Raw genomic sequence first — 12,721 nt, forward strand, 5'->3', positions numbered from 1 at the left:
AGCCATGTGTCAGAGACAGGGCTGGAGGGTGTAGTAAGAGGATAATGAGGAAGATGGACAAAGACGTGTCTCATTGCTTCATCGCTGCTTCCAACTCATTAGTTCTGAGATGCCTTTACTCCCCAAAACGATAAAAAGATGTTACGTACCCAGTGCCCATCAACTGTACACTAGGGATGGGATTATACTTCCGTGAGCACACCGCTTTTGGTCTCCCACAATTCCTTTCATCTGAATTGTCTCCACAGTCATTTTCTCCATTGCATTCTAATTTTCTGGCAATGCAGCGGCCTAGTCAAGAAAAGCAAACAACAACATTGACAGTAAATGATCACTTAGGAAAGTATTTATTGATTTGAAATATGAGTGCTTTAAATTTCAAAGGAAACTTGGGGGCAAGTTTTCATTATTTATGATAAAGATTTAGGAAATATGGAAATGCACTGATAAACTGATATTTTCCCTTATTTTTTAGGATTACAAGAGTCACCATTGAATTATTTAGTCCCCATTGGGCTGATTGTCTTAAATAAGAGAAGTAATTCTAGAATCCCATTCCCATTACAGTGAGCCTGCTGCAGAAATCATGTTTTGGGGGAGAAAACTAACAGTAGGTTTAGAATTTTGCTTTGATCCAGGATAGCAGACTCAAGGTCACTGTTTTTATTCAAAAAACTATAATTTGACACACACACACACAGCCACTGGTACACATAATACCACGGCTGACTCTAAAATTTTACGTTGAGTGAAAGAAGCCAGACACATAAGAATCATGCCATGTGATTCGTTTATCTGATGTTCAAGAGCAAGAAGAGGGATTAACTGGAAAGAGGAAAGAAGGAACTTTTTGGCTTTATGGAAATTTTCTATATTTGGGGTTGTTTACATGGGTATATCCATTTGTCAAAATCAAACCGCATGCTTATCTGTGTATAATATACGTAGTTCCTACATCTTTTATTGTATATATTCACTATATATAATTACTGTTAATAATTGTTTTACTACGTAGAATTTACTGTATTTAATTTTTTTTTTGGACAAGTTAAATGCCTTGGTACTACAGCATTAGGTAGCAGGTTAAGTGAGTGAATTTAGAAAATAGAACAAACTCCATGTACTCAGATAATTCCCATCCTTTTTAAGCTTGCTGAATTTCATAAGGATTCGTGGAATCAGTGCAAACCTATACATTACAGAAATTGAAATGCCTTATGTATTATGTACAGTGACAGCCCCTTTCCTGTCCCTCAGCTTCTTGCCTATAAACAGGGGTGCTGGCATCTGTACCATTTTGTACAGGTCTCACTGACAATGATTAAATATTTTATTCAAGATTATCTGGTTAACTATTCTAAGTTGTGATCAGCATCTCACTACAGCTATGCATGACTGTTTTGACCAACTGAAGTGCTTGGGGAAATTGGGTATTCTGTTGAATTAAAATGTTTTTATTAATAGAGAATTCCCCAGAAAGCACTTAGTTTCATATCTTTTAGTTAACAATCTTCACTAAGTAAGTAGACTGTAATGAAAGTAATTAAGTCCTCCTTTGATTATTTAAAACCTTGCATTGTATCCAGACCATTATTATAAATAATTATAGTTATGAGCACCATAATCATACAAGACTGAAAATACAGAGGGAATTGAATTTCTGTCAGTCCCAAGATATAACGTGAAAGATGCTCTGTTTTAAAACGCACATTCCTAGTTTTTTGTTTGCTTGCTTTTTTGGGGGCAGAACAGAACGGGTAACTTAGTTTGAAATAGAGATGCTTTTCATAAAGAATAAAAAAGAACAAATATTACATTTTTAAAAAGTTTTGAACCTGGCACTTACAAATTTGAGCAAAAGCTAATTTTTGATATGGTTACATAAAAAAAAAAATCCCATTTTCAGTAGAGGTAGGAATACACATGCAGGGTGCAGTTCTCAATAGCCTAGCTTTGTGAGCAGGGTACTAGATATGTTAGAATACAAGAAATTATATCCATTTGGTACTTCTAGGGGTGTTGGAGAGGACCTGTTAGCAAGGATGGGGATAAAAGCAAGAGGACATCTCTTGAGTGATGTTTATGAATGTGTGGCAGGAGTGATATAGGTCTAAAGGGACACAGTTGAGAATGCTTCCACGCTAATGGAAACTCAATGGAATAGGAAGTACAGGGGAGAGAGATTGTAAGCCATAATTATATCCTATACCAAAGAAAGAATGGGGAAGTGGAAGGGCAGTTTGGATAGTACAGGATTTGCAGAAGGCAGCATTCTTCAGCCAGCACATGCGTATGTACACTTACACCTGGAGCTATGTAACCATTTAGAAACTGTACAGAGTTTTCCTATTTATTTGAACTGATTTGTGTTACTGCAATGGTATATTATTTTTATTACCAGAGGCAAATTCTCTAGTCTTTATGCTTAAAATTAAGACTTTGAGAGAGCAGTTGGCATAGTGCATGAGGATTAATCTCATGAGTAATTCTCAAAGATCTGTGTATACATTAAAATAATATATTTAATCTTGGGGGACCCTGAACAACAATCATGAGGGAGGAAATGGAAGAGGGAAACACTTTAGGATAGAGAGCTTTTTGTTAATTGAAGGCCAAACATCATCCTAAGTAAGACAAACAATGATCCATCCAACCTTTTGTTCCCTTTGAGAGTGACGTTAGTGGTTGTTTTTAGGAGAGCACAGTAGTATATCATCTTCATTGGAACACTTAACAATCAATAGGCCATGGCCATAGGCCACCACCCAAGAGAATGGATGCCAACCACTGTGCCTGGGATTAACTAGTTAGTGGCTGGATCCTGGTAAGATCTAGGGATTCCTGGTGAAGGCATCTGGACAGCAGGGTAGGGGTCACTAAGAGAGCTCAGGGTAGCCACTGCTTACCAACCATTACTGATGCATTTCAGTGGTTCAGTTTTTTTTATCACTTGCTGTGGACATATTGCTGATGAACTAGAGATCAGCTGTGCTTACTCCGCTAACTTTCCTGAAATCACTCATTATGAATTGGTGGCCCATGGATGTATCTAAAGCCTTCTCAAACTTAAGTATATTTTTGGCCTAAACAAAGCTCTTTTGTAATAAATTTTATAGATTATTTATTTATTGAAAAAAGGAGTTCTTCCTGGTAATTTGTTCTAAAAACTATCCTTCAAGCTTCAAATAGCTGCGTTTCAGTTCTAAATCTTTATATTAACATTCTAGATGTATTGCTTAGGTCTGTAATTCCCCTCAGCTATTGCCTTCAAGATTTTTCTCATATTCCCTCTTTTGTCAACTTGTGACATGACATTACTCATGTAGGCATGATGTATATCTCCCTACCCACGTCCCACACTAATATCTCAGGTTTGGAGGGGCACAGAGGGGAAAACCCTGACGTGAGCATTCCTGTCTGGCATTCAGAAAAGACTGGCGAAGCTGAAGGCAGGAAGGAAGGAGTAAGAGGAGAAAAACATTAGATCCAAGGTCTGGGGTCAGTTTTTTATGGGATCTGAGATCTCCTACCTAGTTATAAATACTTTACTTTTCAGTGTATTCCGGAGTGCATAGAAATGACATGGATTTTATTCATCCGAACTCTAATTTTATTTTAACTTCAAATTGACTATTTAGATAAGAGGTTGGTGAACTTTGGCCGATGGGCCGGTGAACTATGACCTGCTGCCTATTTTTGTAAATAAAATTCCATTGGAACACAGCCATGCTCCTTTGTTTATACTCTGTCTCTGGCAGCTTTGATGCTACAACGCCAGAGTTGAGTAGTTGCAACATAGACCGTATGACCTACAAAGCCTAAAATATTTACCATCTGGACCTTTACTGAAAAGATTTACAGAAATCTGATTTAGACTGCTCAAAATGGTAGCGTTGAAGAGCTATTAAGAGGCAAAAGAATACAGATGATTAAGTAGTATATTCAAGATTTGATCATAATCTAATTAAACTTAAATATCAAAATTTACAAATCTGAATGAGTATTGAACTTGAAGGGAACGTTGCCATTGTTTAAAGCATTTTCAATCTTCTCTTTTGAAATTACCTTTGGAACCATTCGATGGACCACCCAAGAAAATGTGTTAGTCATCTTGCCATCCCCCTGACATAGTATCTTAACATTTTTTTTTAATAATTAATTAATTTATTTATTTATTTCCCCCAAAGCCCCAGTTGATAGTTGTATGTCATAGTTGCACATTCTTCTAGTTGCTGTATGTGGGACGTGGCCTCAGCATGGCCGGAGAAGTGGTGCGTCAGTGGGAACCCGGAATCCGAACCCGGGCCGCCAGCAGTGGAGCGTGTGCACTTAACTGCTAAGCCATGGGGCCGGCCCAGTATCTTAACATTTTTTTAATAAATTATATTGAAAATCTTTTTAATCTGTCACTCCTTTTCAATTGCTTATTCTGATTATAGGTTTATGCTTATTAATAGCCAATTTCTAAAAGTGCCTACTCCTCCTTTTCCTCCTCCTCCCCACTCTTCCCCCCGCTTCATAACAGTGTAGGGACTTGGGCAGAGGTACTTGATGAGCAAATGAATCAGGTAAGTGGTCAAGATGATTATAGCTTGAAACGTATAATTTCACACATAAATAGCATGGTAATTGGTAGCATAACACCCCCGTCTCCCCATGCTTAAAATATGGTGGGACTTCTCTGTCACAGATTTTACTGGTAGTCAATTAGAATAACTTTATTTAGTCAAGTAATTTTTAGTGGAGATTGAACGTTTTCCATAAGTACATTACCACTGTCACAGCGGAATTTATTCTTGCAGTCAACCTCTTCAATTTTGCAGAGCTTAGATGGAATGCATGGTTGAAAGGTCGTCAGGGGCTCGGTACATGGTTGTCCTCCAAACTGACTGGGCTGCAAGATGGATCTAACCTTAAACTGAAAGGAAAGGAGAGAAAGGTGAGTAACTCTAAGGCAGGGTCAAAGCCAAAATGTATCTAAGAAAACTGGGCTTCTCAATCACAGTAGTGATTTTTCCTAAGTGGTATTTCCTAAATCAAGTAACGATTTTTCCAATTCCATCATTGTGTGTGCTAAGGGAAGCTGTCACTTCTCTGGGCCTCTGTTTTCCAAACTGTAAAATGAGGAAGTGGAGCAAAAGGATTTCTACGACTTCTAACTCTGAAATCATATGAAAATAAATAAAATCAAAATTAAATGCAGAAATATTTGCTGAGAGTCTCCCTAGTGCGGTAAATTCTTCCAGATAATGACAATAGCCCTTCTATATCTCAAAGACAGTGTGAAGTGATAAACGTAAAAGGATGTGGGGGTTCTTTTGCATAAGGAAGTCACCATGGAAACCAAGGTTGACACATTCTCCACGCTTTAAAACGATGAGTAGTAAAACAGTCAGGGAATGATAGAAATATGATGGGATTAAAAAGCGCTGACTTTGAAGTCAGAAGAATCCAAGTTCAAAATGTAGCTCCTCTTAGTGGTGTGTTCTTGGGCAAATTACTTAGTCCCTAATGCGCTATAACATCCTCATTTGTAAAATGGGTAGAAAAACACAATGTGATGCGAAGTTTGAATAAGGTGATGTATGTAAAGGGCCTAGAGCAGTTTCCCTCAGAGAGTGAGTGCTCCACAGATGAGTTTCTTTTTCTTCCCTGATGTGTGAATGCTCAGCCCCCACCCTGACTGAGGTTCACGTGGGACAACGCCCTTACAGGGAGGAGCAGGAGGTGGGTAAATATTGCAGCTGTGAACAGTAAACAAATTGAAGGACTTTCACATGACAAGAGGGAAATTAGAGGAAGAGCAAGGAGTCAGGCTTTTGATTAACGTCCCTCATTTCTGTCTGAGTTTAAACCTTGGACTGAAATCTCCATTTTCTAGCACTTGCTTTTGCTTTCTGAGCTCTCAGAGAGCACAGGCAGTGGAATTCAGAGCTGGGCAGGTGCAATACCAACAATGGGGGCAGAATTTCCTTTCATTGGTCATAGGACAGTAAAACATGTAAAACGTTTTACCCCCTCCATCCAACTCCCCAAAATTGCTAAATGGAATTTTCTCTCAATGGAATCTGGGACAGTTTATTTTCAAAAGTTGAAGAAATGCAGCATTTCTGTGATTATTGAGACTGTCAGGGAACCTGAGCCATTTTATGTTGATTCAGATTTCCTGAATATGCCCATGTGTCACCTACCTGTTTTTCAACACAAGGATCACAGTCTGACCATGGCCCATAATCTCCCAGGAGGCAGTTGATGGGACAAGTTTGCCAGTTACATTCTCTGGTCTCCTGCTTGGTGCAAAGCTGGTCACAAAAGTTCTCCAGATAGTACTGATTTTCTACTATTTGTCTGTAACAGTGAGGAAAAAACTGCTTAGAATGAGTGTCTTCACTGTGGCGCCAGCCCCATAAGAAAAATATCATTGAGCATTAACTACAGGGAATAAAAGGAAAGAAGGTTTTTGTAGAAAATCAGGCAAGTTGGCATATGTGCAGTTCTTACCACTTATTGGAACCAGGTACATAATTTGTGGGGCCCAGTGCAAAATGAAAATGGAGGGCCTCTTGTTCAAAAATTATTAAGAATTTCAAGACAGTGATGGCAGAGCATTAAGCTGAGCATGCAGCCCTTCTAAGTGTGGTGTCCTGAGCTACTGCACGGGTCACACATCCATAAAGCTGGCCCTGATGGGATTCCTGGAAGGTACTGAATGGGAAAGAAAAGAAAGAAGAAAGTTCTTGCAAATTGCTTAAAAGATGTTAACACAATGTGATAAGTACAATGATTGAGATAGAGTCAGAGTGCTTTGGGGCCAAAGATTCAAAGAGAAAATGACATGAGAGATACATATTGAAAAATTTATATGAATTCTCCAGGCAACAAAGGGAAGGTCATGTGGAGGGAACAGCATATGCAAAGATTGGAGGTGGAGTAGCGTGACATGTCCGTGCAGGAGCTTGTGGGATGGGCCTGAGAAGTGCATGGTTGAGAGGGATGGGATATATTGTTGTACTTTATTTGGTGTGCAGTAGAGAGCTACTGAGGGCCTCTTGAGTAGAGAAGTATTATAAACAAATCTGTTTTTACATACTTAGTGGATGGTTTATTGGGCAAGTCAATTGGTGATTTTAATGAGACTCACACTACATATGCAAAAACAATTTTCTAAAACAGATTTCTAAAAAGTGTTATAATAGTTAAAACACTTTAAGTATATGCCTTCTCCCCCAAGTCATGTGAGCATCTCCATGGACCATAAACATCTAACAGATTTAAAGAAACCGATTTAAAGAAATTGTGGGGGATGAGTAGTCTGAATTGGTGAAAAGACTGAATTATTAAATGTTATCAAGTAAACACAGTTTTCTCGCCTTCTTGTACATGCCAACAATCAAGCTAATAGCTAGCGGTGCTGCTCAATTGAGGTCCTGTTAGACTCAGTTTAATGAGTAGAAAATTCTCTATAATTAACTCACTAACTGCAGGCAAGCAGAGTTATATGCTGATTGAAAAAAGCTTGAGTGGTGATTCTAAGTCAGTCAAATAGTCAACTGAAAATATTGCACAGATTCTTAATTAAATTTTTTTGGAAACTCCTCGGTTTTATGGAGAGAACAAAAGTAGACTTCATTTTAACCTCATGTGGAAAAGACCTCAAATTCCATCCAAATTCACGAGTTCTTACTTTGAGATATACTGTTTTTTCCCATTGCTTAGTGCTGTACTTTTGATATCGCTAACTCTGTCCTCCAGGTTACCCAGGGCACAAAGAAAAGCTACAGACCTCACACCCACCTCCGTCTGCTCTGGGTTCCGGAATTGCAGGTTTTTGAGCAGCTAGACCACTGAGTCCACGGGTAATGGTCGCAGAAACAGGCTTGGCTCTTGTCAATCAGAGTGCTCAGCAGGATGAAATACAGGATGGAGCGTCTGGCCATGCCTTGAGAGCCTCCAGGCCCTGCCAAGAAATGATATAATACATATCAAACACTTGTTGGGGGTAACACTTTACAAGTCATTCTCAGTTACAAACAAATATGATCTTAGAAAACGTCTGCATCTCCCTGCCTTCCTTAAGGCAAGTTAACACCTATAAATTCACATGCTCATGAGTACAAATCCCATTTCTAAAGATTTGTAGGGTGGATATTCCCATAGTTACAAGCCCTAGTACTACTACTAGTAAGTTAGTGATAGACTATAAGACAAAATATGTAGTACATATTTGTATGCTATTTCATTCCAAAATGGAAATTCTTATACTTTTCAAAACAAGTGCTCATTTTCTGTGGGTAGTACCCTCAAGTACCTCTTAATTTTTCATACATTTCTGGGACTGGGGAAAGAATTTGGACCATTCCTCTGGAAGCTCTATTTAGTTTCCTGGCATCCTGGAAACTTGCTAAAGAAAGAGGTCACTGTCCAACTGTCTCTACATAAAAAGTCCTAGAAATTAGAGCTGGAATGGATCTTTGAAACTTCCAGGTTAAACTACCTCATTTTATGGATGATGAAACTGAGGCTTACAGAGGTGCAATAATATTGAGGCTACATGACAAGTAAGAGCCCAAGACTCCTCATTCTTGGATAAGGTGCATTGCTTCATTGAATTTCTAATAACACCGATAACTGTGTTACTGGTGCCTCTGGATGCCTGGAGCTCCACCACCCAGGCCACAAGAGGGTTTATCCTGACGTGGCTGAATGCCAGAGAAAACTGACCAATAGTTCCCGACTGTGCTGTGGGGCCTGGAGGATCTGTGAATTATTGAAAGGAATTTGCAAAACCATCTCTGCCTCGGAATATTGTTATTTTCATCTTTATATCTCTAACAAAATATGCAACATGACTAAATATATATAGAAAATGCTGCTATAATTAATATATATATATTTTATTTAAAGAAGTAAAATGCCATTCATCTAATTTCTCTATGTCATTCTCTATAAAATAGGAATAATACTTTTACCTTCTTCATAAGGTTTTTGTTAGGATTCGGTAAGAAAATTCATGTAAAGTGCTTAGAATAGTCCTTGGCGTAAAATTGTTCCTCAATAAATATTAGCTTTTCAAATTCGTCATAACACTTAAAAGTGTTACAAATTTAATTGTAGCTGTGGGACAAACATTTTTCAAAATTAGGGGCTCTTCAAATTATAGCAAGCATCACGTGAAGATACAAAATATGTTTTGATGTTAAATAAGGCTATTCATATTCAAAATCATTTAGAAATATGTCTTCAGTGGCTTTTCATCTTACAAATAAGGTAGGATCTCTGACCATCTTATTTGAAATTGCAGTTGCCACCAGTGTTTCCTATCTCCCTTCACTGCTTTATTTTTCTCTATGTATCCCCACCTAATACATAAGTTTAAATAAATATCTCCTCTCTCCATTCTCCTTCTTCACTAGAATGTAAACACCATGGTGGTTAATCTTTTTTGTCTGTTTTATTCATTTCAGCATTTAAAAGAATGAGAGCAAAGCATAGTATATAATGAATAAATATTGTTGAATTGATTGAGTCTAGGAAACAGTTTAGGAACGGGTTTTAATGAAACCTGAATAATGTAATTTGAGTCCATAACTACAGCCACTTCTATAATACTATTCTTAAAATTTCTGTCAGATTAAGGATATTTCCTAGACTTTTTAGAAATGAACTCATCTGTTCAATTGTCATCCATGATTTTAGCAAGAGTGGTAGTTTGTATTGTAATTGGTTTATCGCTACTTTGTTGTGATAGTTGATTGAAGTAAAAAACTAGACCTCTTGAGATTCAGAATTTTTTTTTTTTTTGGTGAGGAAGATCAGCCCTGAGCTAACATCCATGCCAATCTTTCTCTTTTTGCTGAGGAAGACCAGCCCTGAACTAACATCTATTGCCAATCCTCCTCCCGTTTTCCCCTTTTTAGCCCAAAGCCCCAGTAGATAGTTGTATGTCATAGTTGCACATTTCTCTAGTTGCTGTATATGGGACGCCACCTCAGCATGGCCGGACAAGCGGTATGTCGGGTGGGCACCCAGGATCTGAACCCAGGCCACCAGCAGCGGAGCCCATGCACTTAACCGCTATGCCATGGGGCTGGCCCCGATTCAGATCTATTTTTAAAACACTTATAATTTATTTAGTCAGTCCACTTCTTATTTATTTGATAACATTTATCATATTCTAAGGAAATGTATGAAGAAAATTAAGATGGTTTATAATATAACCAACGGGAAAACTTCTACTGACATTCAAAAAATACAAATAATATATGCCTATATTTGAAAATTTTACACAGAACAGAAAGAAAAATAAAAGGCCTGAGTTCTCTTCTACCTGTAACCAGAGCCTCTCTCCACACATAGTCACTATTTTCTCTTTTTATAGGTAACCAACGGAGGGAAAATTCTTCCATACATCACCTTACACCTATACATTATGCATGTGCTTTAAATACATACACAAAAAAGAGGACATATGATGTATACTACTCTGTACTTCGCTTTTTTCACTTCATAATATACATTGAAGATCTTTCCATACTAATAGATGCATATCTACTTTTTTTTTGTGAGGAAGGTCAGCCCTGAGCTAACATCCATGCTAATCCTCCTCTTTCTGCTGAGGAAGACCTGCTCTGAGTTAACATCTATCGCCAATCCTCCTCCTTTTTTCCCCCAAAGCCCCAGTAGGTAGTTGTATGTCATAGTTGCACATCCTTCTAGTTGCTGTATGTGGGACGTGGCCTCAGCATGGCCAGAGAAGCGGCGCGTTGGTGCGCGCCCGGGATCCAAACACGGGCCGCCAGTAGCAGAGCGCCTGCACCCAACCGCCAAGCCAGGGGGCCGGCCCCTACTTTATTGTTTTTAATGGCTGCATAATTTTATACCATATGGATGTATTATATTAGATTTAACCATTAGCCTATTTGTAGACATTTAGTATACACACACACCACAATAAACATCTTTGTGTTATGTCTTAGCATACTTTTGTAGTATATTTATGGGACCAATGATGTATTCCTAGCAATAGAATGGCTCAGTCAAATGATATGATATTTAAAATATTGATAGATATTGCCAAATTGCCCTACTGAAATATGGCTTCCTCAAATGTCTCAGAGGGTGAGTTTCTAATTATATTTTAATGTGGTCATTTTATGTTTCTTAGTTGTGATGAAAGGATAATTTAGTTACAAAAAATGGGATTCATCATTTTATAAATCTTCACTCAAGCCAAGAGTTTGAGATCAGATATATGAATTGTTTCTCCAACATGCTTAGAAATTAGTATATTTCTTCTTAATAGATCAGTAAGCTTTTTGAACTCTCCTACAAGCTCAGAGAAAAATTCTGGAACAAAAGTGACCCAATCCAATCAAGAAAATGTGGTATATATATATATATACAGTGGAATACTACTCAGCCATAAAAAAGACAAAATCGTCCCATTCGCAACAACATGGATGGGCCTGGAGCGTATTATGTTAAGTGAAGTAAGCCAGAAGGAGAAAGACAAACACTGTATGATCTCACTCATATGTGGAATATAAACCAACACATGGACAGAGAAAACTGTATTGTGGTTACCAGGGGCAATGGGGGTGGGGGGTGGGCACAAGGGGTGAAGGGAGTCATATATATGGTCATGGACAAACAAAAATGTACAACCCAAAATTTCACAATTTTAAAAACTATTAAAACATCAATAAAAAAAAAAGTGACCCAATCCATTGACATATGGCTGAATATGTGCTTCAGTTTAAAATGGAATAAACACAAATTTGAGTATCCATTGTGTGCTGCTAGGCATTGAGTGAGATACAAAGAAATAGAATCCATTATCACTGTCTGTAGAGGGTGGACAGAAACTGAAGATGCTTCTCATGCTTTTCTTCCAAGCTTTTTTATTCCACTCATACATAAGCTGCTACAGCTCTCGGCTCTTTCAATCATGAACACGAGAAGCTCTTTTAAAGGTCGCTGAGCTTGTCTGCTGATTTTAGGTCACTGGTGAGTAACTTACCTTTCCTGCTTTTCCTCAACAGCACAGAACCACGGGACATTGAGACTAGAGTGTCCAGACAGAGTTTAAGCTGCGATCAGACAGAATAGTGTGAGCCCTAATCATCAGACACAAGCTCGGGATTGGGTGGTTTTTCACTCACTTTGGGGCCCTTGGGAGCTGAGACTCCTAAACAAGGTGAAGTTTTCCTATTAACACCTAGACAGACCACCACCCCATCCCCTCTACCCCTAAACTGAGATCTTCTTATACACAAACCACTTCAACAAGGAAACTTGAGATCTTCTTATACACAAACCACTTCAACAAAGAGACCTACCAAGAGGCTTTGTTGTTGTTGCTTATTTATTTTTTCTTATTAGATTTTGAAGAGATAGCTATCTTCTAGAATAATTCCTTGAACTCTAGCCAAAATAGATTCTTAAAGTATTTTGTGGAATCAGCATGTAAATGATTGGGAGAAGTTGAATTATAAGAGATTACTAGTTCTCAGTTCTCAGCAGACACTATCTGTTTTAACTTCCAAAAGCTTGAAAAGTATATGTGGCTTTACTCCAATTATCAACAAAAACTTCCAGAACAGAATTCTTGTAAAATATTCTGATGTTTTCTTTGGCTATAAACTGTTCTGAGGCAATTTGGAAAATGCTATAAATTAAGATGATAATGTCAAAGCTTCTTATTTGAGGAGATGCTAATAAA

The 12,721-nt window shown here is 38.0% G+C and overlaps 1 protein-coding gene across 1 annotated transcript in view; it reads right to left on the minus strand.

Moving 5' to 3' along the window:
* Positions 1–12,059, minus strand: part of C6 (complement C6) — a 57,492-nt gene extending 45,433 nt beyond the window's left edge. Inside the window, exons 1-5 of the mRNA XM_087443038.1 lie at positions 12,020–12,059; positions 7,795–7,957; positions 6,192–6,348; positions 4,774–4,918; positions 150–291 (exon numbers count right to left, since the gene is read on the minus strand). Coding sequence (XP_087299164.1) covers positions 150–291; positions 4,774–4,918; positions 6,192–6,348; positions 7,795–7,957; positions 12,020–12,059 — 647 coding nt within the window. The remainder of the gene's footprint in view (positions 1–149; positions 292–4,773; positions 4,919–6,191; positions 6,349–7,794; positions 7,958–12,019) is intronic.
* Between the last annotated feature and the right edge of the window lie 662 nt (positions 12,060–12,721).

The sequence above is a fragment of the Ceratotherium simum genome, chromosome 18 (genome assembly GCF_057802395.1).
Source record: "Ceratotherium simum simum isolate JZ-2026a chromosome 18, ASM5780239v1, whole genome shotgun sequence".
NCBI classification, from domain to species: domain Eukaryota; kingdom Metazoa; phylum Chordata; class Mammalia; order Perissodactyla; family Rhinocerotidae; genus Ceratotherium; species Ceratotherium simum.